Source organism: Entelurus aequoreus, linkage group LG16 (genome assembly GCF_033978785.1).
Source record: "Entelurus aequoreus isolate RoL-2023_Sb linkage group LG16, RoL_Eaeq_v1.1, whole genome shotgun sequence".
NCBI lineage: Eukaryota > Metazoa > Chordata > Actinopteri > Syngnathiformes > Syngnathidae > Entelurus > Entelurus aequoreus.
In genome coordinates, this window is record NC_084746.1 from 49,151,946 (window position 1) to 49,172,231 (window position 20,286).

Sequence of the window (20,286 nt, forward strand, 5' to 3'; positions counted from 1 at the left end):
GTGTTTGTGTGATGATTTACCATTGGCTAAGGTTAGGGCAAAACATTACGTACTGGCCTATCAGAGGCAGGATGAGGCGAGTCATCGAAACTAGTAAGCAAAATCATAACAATCGCGCACTCACGTCACATGACGGCGAGGGAGTCAGAGACAGAGGGACGCTTCAAGCTGACAACTAAAAAAAAGTAGTAAAAGTAATGGACTTTTATTGGGTCCATTGGTACACTCTCAGTTACATTAACATGAATATTATACATGTGAGCCCATAGATAAAAATGCCGTTAAATGTAGCTTTGATGTAGCAAGCTACTTTTGCCGTGTAGCTTGCTACAATTCCCCAGGGATAGCTTACCCTGTAGCATAGCTACATTTAATCAAGAGTAACTTGTAGTTTAGCTTACTACATTTTCCTAGTAGCTTGTCCATCACTGTTAGTTAGTTAGTTAGTTGGTTAGTTAGTTAGCATCGTAACTTAAAACAGAGGTTCTCAAACTTATTTTAACAAGTCTATGGACATTGTCATTCATCCAGGTCTTTGTAATCTCAGGGCATTCAATCGGTCGCAACTGGACTGTTTGGTTTGTCTTAGAAAACGTTTCGTCACTCATCCAAGGAGGCTTCATCAGTTCTTGCTCATAAACTCAGATTGGTCAGATCTAGTCTTAGAATAAGATTGGTCAGATCTAGTCTGATCAATTCACCAAATACACCTCAGAAAAAACTTGGCTCTCCAAGTACCACCATAATGGCCAACATTAAAATACATTAGCCTAGTAGGCCTAAATATTGATTAAAAACAAGGCTGAGGTTTTATTTAACAAGTATATTTAATATTTTTAGCCACTGTAACATTACATCCAGTTTGAACAGTAACACTGTATTTCAATATTTAATTAAGTGAGTTCTTGGCATACCACTAGGCGGAGCCCATGTACCACTAGTAGTGCACGCACCACAATAACTGACTTAAAACATTATGGGCATATTTTCATGAAACTTTCAAGAATTTAGATAAGGAACATCTGATTGAAATTATGGGTTGATCCGGCTCATTTCTAATACGTTACCCTATGTTACTTTATGTTACCGAATGTTTACGTTACGGAGATCAACATCTGTGTGTGTTTGTGTGTGTGTATGCTAGCATCCCCGCCACCATCCGCAGAGACAAAGCGGAAACTGATAAAATTGTTCACTCCGTTTCTTCACTTCCAAGCCTCCTCAGTGGCCTTGTGGTTAGAGTGTCCGCCCTGAGATGGGTAGGTTGTGAGTTCAAACCGAGTCATACCAAAGACTATAAAAATGGGACCCATTACCTCCCTGCTTGGCACTCAGCATCAAGGGTTGGAATTGGGGGTTAAATCACCAAAATGATTTCTGAGCGCGGCCACCGCTGCTGCTCACTGCTCCCCTCACCTCCCAGGGTGTGGAACAAGGGGATGGGTCAAATGCAGAGGGTAATTTCACCACACCTAGTGTGTGTGACTATCAGTGATACTTTTTCCCCCCGCTATAGTTAGCTCATTTTGATGAAACTTTCTGGAAATGTCAGAAATGAGATAAGGAAAAAGTGCTAACATTTTTGGGCTGATTCAGATTACTGTCTGGATTCAGAATGTTCTTTTTTTTTTAAAAATGTACTATTGGCGGAGGTCCATGCCCTTGAGTGATTTTCTGGTTCACCCAGGTTCGAAACGGAAGCGGGGTCTGGATCAGTATACTTGCATTCTAACCGACGATTGGCTTTGGTAATTCGGCGACAGGTTTGTATGAAGTGAGTATTAAAGTTAAAATACCACTGATAGTCTCACACACACACACACACTAGGTGTGGTGAAATTGCCCTCTGCATTTGACCCATCCCTGTGTCCCACCCCCTGGGAGGTGAGGGCAGCAGGAATCATTTTGGTGATTTAACCCCCGATTCCAGTCCTTGATGCTGAGTCCCATTTTTATAGTCTTTGGTATGACTCGGCCGGGGTTTGAACTCACGACCCACCGATCTCAGGGCGGACACTCTAACCCGGGGGTGTCCAAAGTGCGGCCCGGGGGGCATTTGTGGCCCGCAGGTCATTTTTTAACGGCCCCACGGCCATACCTGCCAACCCTCCCGTTTTTAGCAGGAGACTCCCGGTATTCAGCGCCTCCCGGCAGAAATTTTCTCCCGACAAACTCCCGGTATTCAGCTCAATGCGGACCTGAGTGGAGACAGCCTGTTCTCACGTCCGCTTTCCCACAATATAAACAGCTTGCCTGCCCAATGACGTCATAACTGTAGAATGATCGAGGGCGAGTTCTTGGTTTCTTATGTGGGTTTATTGTTAGGCGGTTTCATTGACGTCCTCCCAGCGCGGTAACAACACACAACAACAGCAGTCACGTTTACTCTACCGTAAAGCAGTTCGTCTGCCGTAAACAGCAATGTTGTGACACTCTTAAACAGGCACCAGGTAGCCCGTAAGGACCAGATGAGTAGCCCGCTGGCCTGTTCTAAAAATAGCTCAAATAGCAGCACTTACCAGTGAGCTGCCTCTATTTTTAAAATTGTATTTATTTACTAGCAAGCTGGTCTCGCTTTGCCCGACATTTTTAATTCTAAGAGAGACAAAACTCAAATAGAATTTGAAAATCCAAGAAAATATTTTAAAGACTTGGTCTTCACTTGTTTAAATAAATTCATACATTTTTTTACTTTGCTTCTTATAACTTTCAGAAAGACCATTTTTGAGAAAAAATACAACCTTAAAAATGATTTTAGGATTTTTAAACACATATACCTTTTTACCCTTAAATTCCTTCCTCTTCTTTCTTGACAATTTAAATCAATGTTTAAGTAATTTTTTTTTTTTTATTGTAAAGAATAATAAATACATTTTAATTTAATTCTTCATTTTAGCTTCTGTTTTTTCGACGAAGAATATTTGTGAAATATTTCTTCAAACTTATTATGATTAAAATTCAAAAAAAAAATTCTAGAAAATCTGTAGAATCAAATTTGAATCTTATTTTAAAGTCTTTTGAATTTCTTTTAAAAAAATTTGTCCTGGAAAATCTAGAAGAAATAATGATTTGTCTTTGTTAGAAATATAGCTTGGTCCAATTTGTTATATATTCTAACAAAGTGTAGATTGGATTTTAACCTATTCAAAACATGTCATCAAAATTCTAAAATTAATCTTAATCAGGAAAAATTACTAATGATGTTCCATAAAAAATGTTTTTAAATTTTTTCAAAAAGATTCGAATTAGCTAGTTTTTCTCTTCTTTTTTTCGGTTGAATTTTGAATTTTAAAGAGTCGAAATTGAGGATAAACTATGTTTAAAAATTTAATTGTAATTTTTTTCGTGTTTTCTCCTCTTTTAAACCGTTCAATTAAGTGTAAATATCATTAATTATTAATCATAACATAGAGTTAAAGGTAAATTGAGCAAATTGGCTATTTCTGGCAATTTATTTAAGTGTGTATCAAACTGGTAGCCCTTCGCATTAATCAGTACCCAAGAAGTAGCTCTTGGTTTCAAAAAGGTTGGTGACCCCTGATCTAGAGATTTAAAACTTGAATAATAATAAAAATAATAATACTGAATAATGACACATTTTTTATATTTTTTTGACCAAACCCCTTTGGGGTCCCTGGGATCAAGCCTGAGTGGAGGCCTAAATGTATATTTTTTTATACATATATTGTATTGGTTTTTAAAATAAAAAATATCAAAATGGCCCCCGCTTGCTTTGATTTTTCAGAATGCGGCCCTCAGCGGAAAAAGTTTGGACACCCCTGCTCTAACCAGTGAGTATGGCAAAACTGATGGCATATTTTCCGTGTGTCCTCCCTTTGCCAGAGACTTCATCGGCCACTTGGCTGCACAGACACACCTTTTCACTCCCCATTCCCAGATTACCCCCCAGGGAGCCTTCCCAACTTGTTTACCTTAGCTCCATTAGACACAAAGATGAAGGGAGCATTGGGAGGTGAAAAAGGGGGCAGGAAGAGACTCCCCCCCCCCCCCCCGAGCAAGGTCCTGCTGAAGGGTGTGTAAGGGGAAGTCGAGGGTGGGCAGCGAGAGAACTGGAAGGGAGGAACCCGGGGGAAGCCCTGAGTTGGGCCACATGAGCGACACACACACACACTTATGTTGTAAGGAGGTGATGGAGTGAATAGCTGAGTGGTGAGTCACCATGGGGGCCCCTTCCCTTTCAGCGCCCTACTCCCCCTCTCCCACATTATTCCATGTAAAAATTTTCCAACTTACTGATGTGTTCCAGATGTCTGGCTCCCACCGAACCACTTTTTTTTTTTTTTTTTTTTTTGTCACTTTGGCCAACTTCTTTTCACTTCTCCTTTCTTTCTTTCCCTCCCACCCCCCATCTTTCAGGCCACAAATCACACGTCACGTCTCGCCACGCCAAATATGTGGCAGGGTGGTCATGGAAATGTCCGTCCCTTTCCTCGGATGGGGAAAAAAAAAAAAAAAAAGGTGGCGGGAAAGGTGACTTTTCACATGGAAAACATGCAAACAGACACGGAGAGTGGGAGGGGGGGTGGGGGCCCAGAGGGGGGTACTTCCCCAAATGGACAAGGGCTGAAAATAGTCGAGACGTGCAGGTCTCTGGGCTCAGGACGACAAACAGGACGTGACACCCTGTTGCACAGGCAGGCGGGGTCATGTGCTTTGGTCGCCAGGGCAACACGAGGGCTAACCTAATTCCATCCTTAATTCACTTAAACATACACACAGGCCTTGTTGGAAGGTTGTTCCATGCAGGGAGGAATACGCTGAATGTGCACTTAGACCGCCACATGACGCTAAATAGATCCTTCCCTGGAACTAAGTCTGCACGTTTTCTTGTTTTTGTTTTTTTATGGAGGGGGGGAGGATGGCGAACTCCAAAGTTTGTGGTGGAAAAAAAGTCAATATCCTCAAAAAAAAGGCTTTAAGTTAGTGTTAGTTTGTTATGCTTTGTGCATGGTGACAATGCAACAAAGTACATAAAGTTGTATTCGTGTGTGTAAAATGTCCATGTGTTGCAGATGTTCATTCATTAGGAGAATATTGGGAGGTGGGTGTGCCGCCTGCCGCACCCTACAGCCATCACACACACACACACACACACATGCTTAAATTCACTTTCTTCGACACACACACACTTCCCTGCATATTAAAACTACAAAACACACGCGAAAAGACAGTGTAATTTGTCAGATTTTTTTTTTTTTTAAAGTACCACAACTTGTCAAAGTCAAACTTACCACGCTGAAAATACGCTGGTATGAAAAAGGAGTCGTGCTAAAAAAGCTAGTGCTCCGTCAGACAAGATGCAACAAGTTCTTTACCTCGTGTGCTGGGCTGCTGCAGAGTCTCACGCAAACATCCAGCGGTGAAGAGTCTCACAGAGCGAAGAGCAGCACTCCCACTTGACTTCCTCACCAAAACACTCCTCCCCTCCCAGACCACCAAATTAGGCATCAAATGTCTGCACCGTTATTCACATCTGTACATGCACGGCCCCGCCTTCTACTCCTCCTCAACATCCTCCCTCTTCTGCTCTGTGGTCGCCCAGGAGACTGTTAAAACACACACAATGTGCGGTGCCCGACTCCACCACATTTACAACTTTTCATCCACTCTCAAGTGCACTTACTTGTTTCCTCTCCTCTGCACTTATTTTGCTTTTAAATCCATGACAACACATGCACACTCCCAGGCCACTAAAACAAAATTTAAAAAAGTACAAATCTGATTATTTAAAGGCCTACTGAAAGCCACTACTACCGACCACGCAGTCTGATAGTTTATATATCAATGATGAAATGTTAACATTGCAACACATGCCAATACGGCCGGGTTAACTTATAAAGTGACATTTTAAATTTCCCGCTAAACTTCCGGTTGAAAACGTCTATGTATGATGACGTATGCGCGTGACCTCAATCGTTGAAACGGAAGTATTCGGACACCATTGTATCCAATACAAAAAGCTCTGTTTTCATCGCAAAATTCCACAGTATTCTGGACATCTGTGTTGGTGAATCTTTTGCAATTTGTTTAATGAACAATGAAGACTGCAAAGAAGAAAGCCATAGGTGGGATCGGTGTATTAGCGGCTGGCTGCAGCAACACAACCAGGAGGACTTTGGCTTGGATAGCAGACGCGCTATCCGACGCTAGCCGCCGACCGCATCTATGATCGGGTGAAGTCCTTCGTCGCTCCGTCGATCGCTGGAACGCAGGTGAGCACGGGTGTTGATGAGCAGATGAGGGCTGGCTGGCGTAGGTGGATAGCTAATGTTTTTAGCATAGCTCTGTGAGGTCCCGTTGCTAAGTTAGCTTCAATGGCGTCGTTAGCAACAGCATTGTTAAGCTTCGCCAGGCTGGAAAGCATTAACCGTGTAGTTACATGTCCATGGTTTAATAGTATTGTTGATTTTCTGTCTATCCTTCCAGTCAGGGGTTTATTTCTTTTGTTTCTATCTGCAGTTAAGCCCGATGCTATCACGTTAGCTCCGTAGCTAAAGTGCTTCGCCGATGTATTGTCGTGGAGATAAAAGTCACTGTGAATGTCCATTTCGCGTTCTCGACTCTCATTTTCAAGAGGATATAGTATCCGAGGTGGTTTAAAATACAAATCCGTGATCCACAATAGAAAAAGGAGAGAGTGTGGAATCCAATGAGCCAGCTTGTACCTAAGTTACAGTCAGAGCGAAAAAAGATGCGTCCTGCACTGCACTCTAGTCCTTCACTCTCACAATCCTCATCCACGAATCTTTCATCCTGGCTCAAATTAATGGGGTAATCGTCGCTTTCTCGGTCCAAATCGCTCTCGCTGCTGGTGTAAACAATGGGGAAATGTGAGGAGCCTTTCAACCTGCGACGTCACGCTACTTCCGGTACAGGCAAGGCTTTTTTTATCAGCGACCAAAAGTTGCGAACTTTATCGTCGATGTTCTCTACTAAATCCTTTCAGCAAAAATATGGCATTATCGCGAAATGATCACATATGACACATAGAATGGATCTGCTATCCCCGTTTAAATGTAAAAAATTCATTTCAGTAGGCCTTTAAATGTGTTGTTTTAGCAATACCACATGGTGCCGCTAAAGTCTGAACTTATACATATTAGGGCTGCATAATGATTAAAATATTTATTTGCGATGAATCACATTTTGTCTGTAGTTAACTCATAATTAGTCCAATTTTTTGTCTTCAAAAAGTGTATCTTAAACAGATAATTTTTAAGTTTTTAGGATGATTTGGCCTTAAATCTATATTGCAATATATATACAGTATATATAGTTGTGGTCAAAAGTTTACATACACTTGTAAAGAACATAATGTCATGGCTGTCTTGAGTTTCCAATCATTTCTACAACTCTTATTATTTTTTGTGATGGAGTGATTGGAGCACATACTTGTTGGTCACTAAAAAACATTCATGAAGTTTGGTTCTTTTATGAATTTATTATGTGTCTACTGAAAATGTGAGCAAATCTGCTGGGTGAAAAGTATACATACAGCAATGTAAATATTTGGTTACATGTCCCTTGGCAAGTTTCACTACAATAAGGCGCTTTTGGTAGCCATCCACAAGCTTCTGCTTGCATTTTTGACCACTCCTCTTGACAAACTTGGTGCAGTTCAGCTAAATTTGTTGGTTTTCTGACATGGACTTGTTTCTTCAGCATTGTCCACATGTTTAAGTCAGGACTTTGGGAAGGCCGTTCTAAAACCTTCATTCTAGCCTGATTTAGCCATTCCTTTACCACTTTTGGCGTGTGTTTGGGGTCATTGTCCTGTTGGAACACCCAACTGTGCCCAAGACCCAACCTCCGGGCTGATGATTTTAGGTTGTCCTGAAGAATTTGGAGGTAATCCTCCTTTTTCATTGTCCCATTTACTCTCTGTAAAGCACCAGTTCCATTGGCAGCAAAACAGGCCCAGAGCATAATACTACCACCACCATGCTTGACGGTAGGAATTGTATTCATGGGATTAAAGGCCTCACCTTTTCTCCTCCAAATATATTGCTGGGTAGTGTGGCCAAACAGCTCAATTTTTGTTTCATCTGAACACAGAACTTTCCTCCAGAAGGTTTTATCTTTGTCCATGTCATGTCAGATGACCAACAAGTATGTGCTCCAATCACTCTAACACAAAAAATAAGAGTTGTAGAAATTATTGGAAACTCAAAACAGCCATGACATTATGTTCTTTACAAGTGTATGTCAACTTTTGACCATGACTGTATATATATATATATATATATATATATATATATATATATATATATGTATATATATATATATATATATATATATATATATATATATATATATATATATATATATATATATATATATATATATATATATATATATATATATATATACATATATATATATATATATATATATATATATATATATATATATATATATATATATATATATATATATATATATATATATATATATACATATGTGTTTTTCCTGACCTAACGTGTGTGTGTGTATATGTATATATATATATATATATATATATATATATATATATATATATTTATATTTATTTAATTTTTTTTTAAAAATTTTTTGCCTTTGCCTTAGAATTATTCTAAGCCTTTGCATTTACTCACATTATGTTCAAATAGCATACAGTGAATCATTCCCAAGACTGTGCATGGCAAAGTTAAGTATTAAAAAATACACCCAGTAATTAGGAACTTGTCTCTAAACCAAATCACTGTCTGCATTTGCGTAACTATTCAGTTTTTCTGTAAAAAAAAAAAAAAAAAAAAAAAGAGAGAAAACAAAGTTTAATACCAATTTTTTACATTGATGATCAGTCAGTTCTGCGTCTTTACTTATGATTTGCTACCAATTATTTTTTTGATAAATTTGAATAGTAAATTATATGAAAGTAAAACTAGGATTAACCATAACAGTTGTTTCCTGTCAGCGCTGAATGAACATTTCCGCTAATACTGTTGCTTAAGTATTTGACTTTTGAATAAACTGGAGGAGTTTTCTGTTGAAAATGTCGTCATCTTTATTTTGTCCTCCGACACAGTTGTGAAAACCTCATGTCACTCGTTGCTACATCCTGACTCACTGTGATTGTTTGTCAGCGTTGCCTAGCAACAATCCTGGTCCGATAGCGGACTGTTTTCCTAAACTGTTTCGAACAAAGGGGGAGACTGAGGCGAAGAAGAATAGTCTGTCGAGCACATTCTCTCCAAATTGACCACATTGTTTTTAAATTCAATTTTCCCATTATGTCCTATTCTGTTTATCACTCACAGTCTATTGGAATAATTAAAAAGTATAGCATGATAGATCAAATTCAGCCAAAAGTAGTTAAGTAATTTTGAGTTTAACTTAGACAACAAAATAAAGGACACAGTAAACTTGTTTTGAATGAAGCAGGAAAAAAAATCCTAAACTACCACCAGAGGCCGCTGTTTTGCTGCTAGAAAGGAAATGACTGCCGTGATGACGTCACGACACGTCTCCTTTTGTACGTCATTTTTGAGCGACACCCAGAGCAGGTTCGGTTGGAGGAGAGTCCGTCATGGCGTCCGCAGCAGGAGAAGCACCCAGCGGGCACGACGCCGAACTGGACGAATTACTGGACAGTACGGTTATAATTTACACGTTTTAAATCAACCTCCGTCACAAGAAGTCCGTGTGGTCGCTTGTCGTCTGTAGAAAGCAACCAATAGTTGGTTGTCAGGCTGGTTTGTACTCCCGTCGGCTCGGCTCCTGTCAAAGTAACTTTCCATTTAAAGCATTCCACTTATTATTACTTCTTATTCAGCAGTTGTTGTCACACAGGAACAATATGATAGTTTTGCCATTAAAATAATGCGAAAATAGTCCGACGTGTAGCAAGTTGTGATCCGAAGTGTAATGTAGGGCGATTTTGCCTAAAATTGTTATTAAAATTGTGTTTTTCAACCTGAAAAAATCCCGAGGCACACGACCAGCAGAAAACAATCAATCAGTGATTGATTGAAACAAAATCCCGAGGCAAACCACCAGCAGAAAACCAACAATGAAACTCAGCAGCCGATATTGACAGTAAAAAGTCGTTGTCACAATTGTTGGATATGAATTCAAACCATAACCAAGCATGCACCACTATAGCTCTTGTCTCAAAGTAGGTGTACTGTCACGACCTGTCGCATCACGATGTGACTTATTTGGAGTTTTTGGGTGTTTTCCTGTGTGTAGTGGTTTAGTTCTTGTCTTGCGCTCCTATTTTGGTGTTGATTGTCATGTACGAATGTACTTTGTGGACGCCGTCTGCTCATACTTGCCAACCTTGAGACCTCCGAATTCGGCAGTTGGGGGGGGGGGGGGGGGGGCGGGGTTTGGTGGTAGCGGGGGTGTATATTGTAGCGTCCCGGAAGAGTTAGTGCTGCAAGGGGTTCTGGGTATTTGTTATGTTGTGTTACGGTGCGGATGTTCTCCCGAAATGTGTTTGTCATTCTTGTTTGGTGTGGGTTCACAGTGTGGCGCATATTTGTAACTGTGTTAAAGTGGTTTATACGGCAACCCTCAGTGTGACCTGTATGGCTGTTGACCAAGTATGCCTTGCACTCACTTGTGTGTGTGTGTGTGTAAAAGCCGCCTATATTATGTGACTGCGCCGTCACGCTGTTTGTATGGAGGAAAAGCGGACGTGACGACAGGTTGTAGAGGACGCTACGGGCAGTGCCTTTAAGGCACGCCCCCAATATTGATGTCCGGGTGGAATTCGGGAGATTTTCGGGAGGGGCACTGAAATTCGGGAGTCTCCCGGGAAAATCGGGAGGGTTGGCAAGTATGCGTCTGCTCAACACGCTGTAAGTCTTTGCTGTCGTCCAGTTCAGTTTTAGTTTTGTTGTGCATAGCCTTCAATTTCAATGCCTTTTCTTAGCGGCACTCGCCTTTTGTTTATTTTTGGTTTAAGCATTAGATACCTTTTTTTACCTGCACGCTGCCTCCCGCAGATTGTGATCACGACAAACCGTGTTCCCGACATCTACAAAGCAATTAGCTACCTGCTGCCACCTACTGATATGCCGAGCTCTGGACAGTACAGACACTCAACAACGGCACATTATTTGCGGATTATAAGTACTGGTTTGCATAAAATATTTTTAAACCAATTAGTGAAATTAAATAAAGTCCCACGGCACACCAAACAATATCTCACGGTACACTAGTGTGCCGTGGCACGGTGGTTGAAAAACACTGCATTAGGTATGTACTTGGTATGTAAATACAATATACGTTTTAGAGAACGGTTTCTAAAGGCTCTTAAAGATTTGAAATAGTTGAAAAAATTTGGTACTGATATATTTTCAAGATGATTCGATTTTCGATCAGTTATAATCGGTCCAAAACACAGGATGGCGGTGGTAAAATATAAATAAAATGTATATTTCCGTTCCGGAAGAGTTAGTGCTGCAAGGGGTTCTGGGTATTTGTTCTGTTGTGTTTATGTTGTGTTACGGTGCGGATGTTCTCCCGAAATGTGTTTGTCATTCTTGTTTGGTGTGGGTTCACAGTGTGGCGTATATTTCTAACAGTGTTAAAGTTGTTTATACGGACACCCTCAGTGTGACCTGTATGGCTGTTGACCAAGTATGCCTTGCATTCACTTGTGTGTGTGAAAAGCCGTAGATATTATGTGATTGGGCCGGCGCGCAAAGGCAGTGCCTTTTAAGGTTTATTAGCGCTCTGTACTGCGATGAGGTGGCGACTTGTCCAGGGTGTACCCCGCCTTCCGCCCGAATGCAGCTGAGATAGGCTCCAGCGACCCCGAAAGGGTCAAGCGGTAGAAAATGGATGGATGGCGCTCTGTACTTCTCCCTACGTCCGTGTACCACTCCGTACAGCGGCGTTTTAAAAAGTCATACATTTTACTTTTTGAAACCGATACCGATAATTTCCGATATTACATTTTAAGGCATTTATCGGCAGCCCGATATTATCGGACATCTCTAATTAAAAGCTTTGTCGTCAGCCCAATTCATATTATCCTTATTGATATCACGCAACTGTAGTGGCCCATTGTCCAACATTAGTTTGTTGTTGTTTGTGTGTCCAGTCTTCTTTGGCACTGCTTAATGTAACATAAGGAGTTGAGCTAATGCTGGTAAAATGTTGTTTTTGCAACTGTCAGGTGCGCTGGATGACTTTGACAAAACATCTGCACCTCTGCCTCCTGAATCGAAAGCTCCTTCCTCCTCTTCCAGCCATGGAGCAGAGAAGGTTGGTGTCTGCTGACCAGAGTCATTTGGGCTAAAACCTGGTGAAAAATATGACAGGAATATAAATTCATGCATGCATTTTTTTTCTGTCTTCCCGCCTAGCCGCCGCCGCTGCTTGAGGACTGCAAGCTCTTCGAGACGCTCTTCAAGGGCGACATGGCTGCCCAAGCCCAGCAGGAATGGGAGAAAGCCATGACTGAGCTGGCCCAGGAGGAGCCCGACCTGCTCCAGCACTTTCAAAAACTCTCAGAAGCGGCCGGCAAAGTTGGTGGGTTTAGTTTACTGGCTTTTCTAAAATTGTGTTGCTTTGCTGTGTTTGTAATGGTGCGTCTATTCTACGCAGGCACCGACACCGCCTCCCAACAAGAGTTCACCTCATGCCTCAAGGAGACTCTCCACGGCCTCGCCAAGAACGCAGACAACCTGCAGGTGGAAACCACCGGTCGGGGATTTCGCCCAACAAAAGTCACTCGCATGCTTGTTTGTCTGCAGAATTCGGGACTCGCCGGAGACGATCTTGTCAAAGCTCTTGGAGGCCTGGGCTTGGACGAGAATGCTGAAGCCGGCGGAAGCGGCGACGACGGCAACATCCTTCCAATCATGCAGTCCATCATGCAGAATCTTCTATCCAAGGACGTGCTTTACCCGTCCTTAAAGGAGATTACTGCTAAGGTTGGTATCCGTTTCGATTGGAGGGTTCCTGGATCGATTCCAGCTTCCGGCATTCTAGACTATTTGTACACTGCAGGCTAGAGATGTCCGATAATGGCTTTTTTGCCGATATCCGATATTCCGATATTGTTCAACTCTTAATTACCGATACCGATGTATACAGTCGTGGAATGAACACATTATTATGCCTAATTTTGTTGTGATGCCCCGCTGGATGCATTAAACAATGTAACAAGGTTTTCCAAAATAAATCAACTCAAGTTATGGGAAAAAAATGCCAACATGGCACTGCCATATTTATTATTGAAGTCACAAAGTGCATTAATTTTTTTTAACATGCCTCAAAACAGCAGCTTGGAATTTGGGACATGCTCTCCCTGAGAGAGCATGAGGAGGTTGAGGGGGGTGGGGTTGAGGTGGGTGCGGTGGGGGTGTATATTGTGGCTTCCTGGACCTTTTTCAGAGATGTATGAAAATGGAAAAAGATGAAGAAAATAATATATTTTTTGTTATAATATATTCTCTATTGGAGAACAAACATGACACAAACCTTCCTAATTGTTAGAAATCCCACTGTTTATGCTTCACTGATGAGAGTATTTGGCAAGCACCGTTTTGGCCTACTAATTTCAGCGATCCTTGAACTCATCGTAGTTTGTTTGCATGTACAACATTCTCCGACGCTGCCACAGAAAGACGTGTTTTATGCCACTCCTTCTTTGTGTCATTTTGTCCACCAAACGTCGTATGTTGTGCGTGAATGCACAAAGGTGGGCTTTGTTGATGTTATTGACTTGTTGGAGTGCTAATCAGGCATATTTGGTCACCGCATGACTGCAAGCTAATCGATGCTAACATGCTATTTATGCTAGCTGTACATATTGCATCATTATGCATCAATTGTAGGTATATTTGAGCTCATTTGATTTCCTTTACTTATGTCCTCTGTGTATTTAATTTATATTTGTCATACATTATCTGTATGCATTGGCTGCATTTCTCATAGTTGTTTGTGTGCCATGTTGTTCCAGACCACAGCAAACGTTGCCCAGCTTGCAAAGATTGTAATAAATCCATTGGAGGAAGACAGCCTGTCGTTTCCTTTAACTTGGACACACACATCTCTACCTTTGGTCATTATAAGCCAGTAATTTCCAGGATTTGCTCATCCTGTGAGAAGCCTCCATTTTACTAATGATTTCCCATGTTGCAAAAATGCGGAGAATAAAAATTTAAATACAACATTAATGTCAATGACAATTTGTGTCAGCCTTTGATAGTAGGCTAATACAGCTAATATAGACACGTACATCATGTGTTGCCTTCATTATAACACTTATATAAGGCTTTTGTTTTTTGGCAGCTCCAGACAGATGTATTTTTTTGTGTTTTTGGTCCAATATGGCTCTTTCAACATTTTGGGTTGCCGACCCCTGGTCTACCTGAACGGGTTGTACTTAAAAACAGAATGCGGCAAATAAAGTTTCTAAATAAATAAGATTAAACAAATAATAATAATAATGAACTTTGCTCTTGTCAGTATCCAGAGTGGTTGGAGGCCAACAAGGCCAGTCTAACCCCGGAGGACTTTCAGCGCTATGAGCAGCAAGCCAAGGTCATGGGGGAAATCTGCCTGCAATTTGAGAAGGAGGAAGACAAGGAAAGTGCATTTGAAAGCATCATGGACCTCATGCAGAAGGTGAGAGTGCGCCATCTACGTTTGGCTCACCTTTGAGTTGGTAAACCGCCATCACTTGACAATGAAAAACTTTAAAAAGCCAACATAGTGTTCAGTACAATTCAGTTTCAGTTTATTTCGAACATGCATACGATACAATGTCAGTGTTTCCCATAAACTGCCAAGATACCTGTGGCGGTGGGGGCGTGGCTATGGGCGTGGTCACCATGACATCATCAAGTAATTTGCATAATTTACTACAATGATTTGCTTTTCTCTAAAAAGGCTCAAAAAATGTATACTTACTAATTAATAATAACAGTTTTGTTTTAAACGTCCATCCATCCATTTTACAGTATAATTACAACACTTTATGTACATATTTATATACAGATTTGAACAATAAGTTATTCACTGAAATATATTTATTAATTGTGGTTCTTACAAAAAATATGTCTTATAAAATATAAAAGCTAAAATGTCTCAAAGCTCTGCCCCTTTAATTAGTGCATACTAAATAATTAAACTTTAGCCTACTACTACAACCATATTATTTACCAGCAACATAAAGTGAAACAGAGGCAGAGGTGTCCTGCCACAGTCAGTAACAAATAAACAGAAAACAGTAGTGGAGGTAGATAGACACAGAGCTTCATCAAACATCTGATCCACTGAACAAAGAGCTCCAAAAATCTTGAACTTCAGACTGCCATCAGTTTTACTCCCTACACTTAACCATGTGTTTCCTACTGCCTGCAGACTTTGCACCCTTTGTTATATACACATGTTGTGTTTCTAATATAAATACATTTAATAAAGTCAAATACAAATAAGGCAACAAGAGAAGTATCCTACACTTCTCTTTTGTAAAGTAAATCTGAACAGCCGATATGGGCATCTACATCAACTATATGATTTGCCTGAGAAGATGGGGAGGACAAAAAAAAAAAAAAAAAAAAGTATTTATTTATTTATTTTTTTTAAATTTGTGGCGGACGTAATTCTTTCGTGGCAGGCCGCCACAAATAAATGAATGTGTGGGAAACCCTGAATGTAATGCATCACATATTTCCAACTGTTTCATTACATTGGTGTCTGCACTAATACCACATTGGTTTTGCTCACAGCTGCAAGACCTTGGCCAACCACCCAAAGAACTAGCAGGAGACGCGGTAAGTTTCTACACATGGAACGTTCTAGTAATCCATTCATCTAATGTTGGTGTTTCCCCAACTTTATTGAGCCCGTGCACATATTTTACATGAGAAAAACCCCATGGCACGCCGTAACATTCTGTAGTATGAATATCTAACAGGTTTATTACATACAGTATCTGCTGTACGGTGGCCAACAGGGGCAAACTTTCAAAACACTTTAAATATGTGGAAAACACTACTCATTCAATCAGTAGCTTTATAATGATGTTTTAAAAAGTTGAATAAATACAGAACATTTACTTTTTCAGTCCGCCAACTCTTTTGGGGGAGTCCAGTTCATGTTTTGTGTATCCCTCGCACACCCGGCTCCGCTTTTAGAGCTTGCTTCACAGTAGCATGACATCTTTGGACAGCCAAATGGGACAAAAGTAAATAAATACATCTTTAAATATTTATTTAAATGTGTCATTAATTTAAAAAAATCCTTAAAATCATACATCTTTCAAATTCATGTTTAATTAAAATGTAAAATAATTCATGAATGAAATACAAAATTAATTATTAAAAGTGATTTTACAGTAAATGAATTAGCAGCACCTTTTATGTACTTATTTCAAATTGTGATTAATTAATGACACATTAAGTAATTATTCAAAGTAGAGATGTCCGATAATGGCTTTTTTTGCCGATATTCCGATATTGTCCAACTCTTAATTACCAATTCCGATATCAACCGATACCGATATATAGAGTCGTGGAATTAACACATTATTATGCCTAATTTTGTAATGTAACTTTACCATGAATTGATTAACGTGGACCCCGACTTGACAAGTTGAAAAACTTATTCGGGTGTTACCATCGTCCCGTAAGAGTTAGTGCTGCAAGGGGTTCTGTATAGTTCTAAATAGTGAACAGGCTGAATAAGTGTACGTTATATGAGGCATAAATAACCAACTGAGAAGGTGCCTGGTATGTTAACGTAACATATTATGGTAAGAGTCATTCAAATAACTCTAACATATAGAACATGCTATACGTTTACCAAACAATCTGTCACTCCTAATCGCTAAATCCCATGAAATTGTATACGTCTAGTCTCTTACGTGAATGAGCTAAATAATATTATTTGATATTTTACGGTAATGTGTTAATAATTTCACACATAAGTCGCTCCTGAGTATAAGTCGCACCCCCGGCCAAACTATGAAAAAAAACTGCGACTTATAGTCCGAAAAATACGGTATGTACAACATGCTTTAAAAAATGTGATGTAATGAAGCCCCCGATATCTGAAGCGTAGTGTGGCGAGGGACCTTTTAAGCAAAATATGATCCAAAATTCAAATAAAATTGTGTGGAGATTGAACTTTCAAATCAAATCAACTTTATTTATAAGCACATTTAAAATTTACCACAGGGGTAGCCAAAGTGCTGTACAATGGGCAGGTTAAAAATAATACGAGAACCGAGCAAACACAACACAACACAAACAGAACACGATAAAAAAATAAATAAATAAAATATAAAAACATAAAAACAGGTTCACAGCAGGTGTATTATGGGGCGCCATTGCAGGATGGGTATCACACAGTGTTAAAAGCCATGGAATAAAAGTATGTTTTTAAGAGAGATTTAAAAACAGGAAGAGGTAGGTCGTTCCATAGCTTGGGAGCAGCAGCGGCGAAAGCTCTGTCACCTCTAAGCTTCAGCCTTGTGTCCGGGACCGTCAGTAGCAGCTGATCGGCTGATCTTAGGGATCGGGTGGGGCAGTAAGGCTGAAGGAGGTCGGAGAGATATGTTGGCGCGAGGTTGTTTAGACATTTAAAAACAAATAAAAGGAGTTTAAAATTGATTCTGTAACGCACAGGGAGCCAGTGAAGGGACGCTAATATAGGGGTGATGTGCTCACGTCTGCGGGTCTGTGTTAGCAGACGAGCAGCAGAGTTCTGCACGAGCTGCAGGCGGGTGAGGGAGGCCTGGCTAATGCCTACATACAGGGCATTGCAGTAGTCTAAACGAGTCAAGATAAAGGCATGGATTAATTTCTCGAGATCATGTCCTGATAGAAGCGGTTTCACTTTCACTATTTGGCGTAATTGATAAAAGCTTTTTTGTACGACGCTGCTGATTTGTTTTTCGAATTTAAAATCTGAGTGGAACTTTACCCCCAGGTTTGTGACACAGTCGCTGAGATACGGGGTCAGAGTGCCGAGGTCAGCGTTGGGGGAGGGGGAGCGACTTGGACCGAACAACATAACTTCTGTTTTGTCTTCATTTAGGCTCAGGAAGTTAGCTGAAAGCCAGGCTTTGATGTCGTGCAGGCAGTCAATAAGACGTTGAACCGTGTTATTTTGTGCCATGGGAAAATAAATCTGGCAATCATCGGCATAAAAATGAAATGCAATATCGTACTTCCTAAAAATAGAACCAAGGGGGAGAAGGTAAAGCGCAAATAAGATTGGGGCAAGGATTGAGCCCTGGGGAACCCAAACTCTTTCCATCATCACACCATTGCGGGGCTCCATTATACATCATATTTTTCATTCACGTATGACATCATTCCCCTTCCCTCGCAGCCTCCTGGCTTAAACTTCGACATGGAGTCCCTCAACCTTCCAGGAGGCCTTGGCGGCGGCGCGGCCGAGCAGTGCTCCGTCATGTGACGAGGCAGCGGCTCAACTTGAGCACGGACAGCGACGCCACCAATTGTGAGTGGTGATGGCGGGGGTGATGATGAAGGAAAGAACATCTGGTGGGAGCGTGGCAGTGATGCAGTCCACGTTTACACTCTCATCCGAAATGAAAGGAAGCTGCTAGAATCCAACAGGCACACGCTCTCTGGTCTGTTTAAAGCCTCTTATGAGAGACATTTTAACATATATGCCTTTTTTAATTGCATCCCCTCCAACTGCGTGTACTAAGCATTGCCCCTCTAGCGCTATTTTAAAATACTGCAAAGTCAGGTCGACCCGTTGTGTTTGTGAAAACTATCAAGGTCATTGTTGTGCTAGTAGTGTAATCGTCCTTAAGCACTTGTCTGTGTAGAGGACTTACAGCAAGTTATCCAATTACTTTGTTCATGTTACACAATTGTTGGTAATTCTTCCATTAATTGATTACCTCACTGTAATGTTCCCCTCATTTGGAGTGTTGGAGATGATTCCTGAACGCCTTTTAGTTTTCATCTAGTGTAGGTTTACTGTACGAAAGTGTTGTCCCCGAGCCGCCATGTGTTTTTATCGTGAATATTGACGTTGGCTTTCAGCAGGTGGTCCATGAGGTTTTCATCCCCATCGTACTAGACCATACTACGCGAAACCTCTCCCCTCTGCGTGAGTTTGCCACTTATAAAAGTTACATTAGTAAAGGCCTCAACAATTTTGGGGATTGAACTAGTCAGTTGCCAGTTAAAGGTTGTTGACCTGTATGACTAGAGAGATTGAGCCTGAATGCACAGAGTAACTAAACTATGAGGCAGTGTGCGCTTCCATCAGGCAATCCATTCAACTCTATAAGGGTCAAACCCCAGGGATTTGTTTCGTAAAAAACTGTTAAGGTTGGTTGTTTTTTTTGCCTAATTTTGTAAATATACTAAATAAATTAATGATGATGAAGATTGACTCAGTCTGTGGATTTCAGTAGTTGTAGTAAATATTTTTGATTATGGTTTTCAGTGTTTCCCATAAACTGCCAAGATACCTGTGGCGGTGGGGGCGTGGCGATGGGCGTGGTCACCATGACATCGAGTAATTTGCATAATTTACTACAATGATATGATTGTCTCTAAAAAGGCTCAAAAAATGTATACTTACTAATTAATAACAGTTTTGTTTTAAACGTCCATCCATCCATCCATTTTACAATATAATTACAACACTTTATGTACATATTTATATACAGATTTGAACCATAAGTTATTCACTGAAATATATTTATTAATTGTGGTTCTTACAAAAAATATATCTTATAAAATATAATAGCTAAAATGCCTCTTAAAGCTCTGCCCCTTTAATTTGTGCATACTAAATAATTTAACTTTAGCCTACTACTACAACCATATTATTTACCAGCAACATAAAGTGAAACAGAGGCAGAGGTGTCCTGCCACAGTCAGTAACAAATAAACAGAAAACAGTAGTGGTCAAATACAAATAAGGCAACAAGAGAAGTATCCTACACTTCTCTTTTGTAAAGTAAATCTGAACAGCCTATATGGGCATCTACATCAACTATATGATTTGCCTGAGAAGCTGGACAGGACAAAATAAATACATTTTAAGAAAATATTTTTTTTTGTTTATTTTTTATTTTATTTTTTTTATTTTTGTATTATTTGTGGCGGACGTCACAAATAAATGAATGTGTGGGAAACACTGGTTTTATAGAAGTACAGTTGACTTTTAGGTTAAAACCATATGGGGCGTAGACTCAACTTTGTCGCCACATACACACACACTTGGTATGTTTACATGCACTAAAAAACTAGTTATTCCATTGATTTGTTTGAAACCAGCTGT

The 20,286-nt window shown here is 40.3% G+C and overlaps 2 protein-coding genes across 3 annotated transcripts in view; one reads left to right on the forward strand and one right to left on the reverse strand.

The window, feature by feature from the left end:
* Positions 1-5,466, reverse strand: part of myadmb (myeloid associated differentiation marker b) — a 24,666-nt gene extending 19,200 nt beyond the window's left edge. The window contains exon 1 of one of the 2 annotated variants that reach the window (XM_062023192.1): positions 5,337-5,466. The gene's annotated coding sequence lies outside the window, so the exon portion shown is untranslated. Of the gene's footprint in view, positions 1-5,252 lie in introns of both variants that reach the window. The other variant, XM_062023193.1, reaches the window with a different exon arrangement.
* Positions 5,467-9,494: 4,028 nt separating this feature from the next.
* Positions 9,495-19,383, forward strand: pex19 (peroxisomal biogenesis factor 19). The gene is made up of 8 exons (XM_062023595.1): positions 9,495-9,635; positions 12,173-12,261; positions 12,363-12,528; positions 12,604-12,689; positions 12,753-12,932; positions 14,473-14,631; positions 15,738-15,782; positions 18,346-19,383. Exons 1-8 carry the CDS (start codon positions 9,572-9,574, stop codon positions 18,430-18,432), a joined length of 876 nt encoding a protein of 291 aa, XP_061879579.1. The 5' UTR covers positions 9,495-9,571; the 3' UTR covers positions 18,433-19,383.
* Positions 19,384-20,286: the final 903 nt, after the last annotated feature.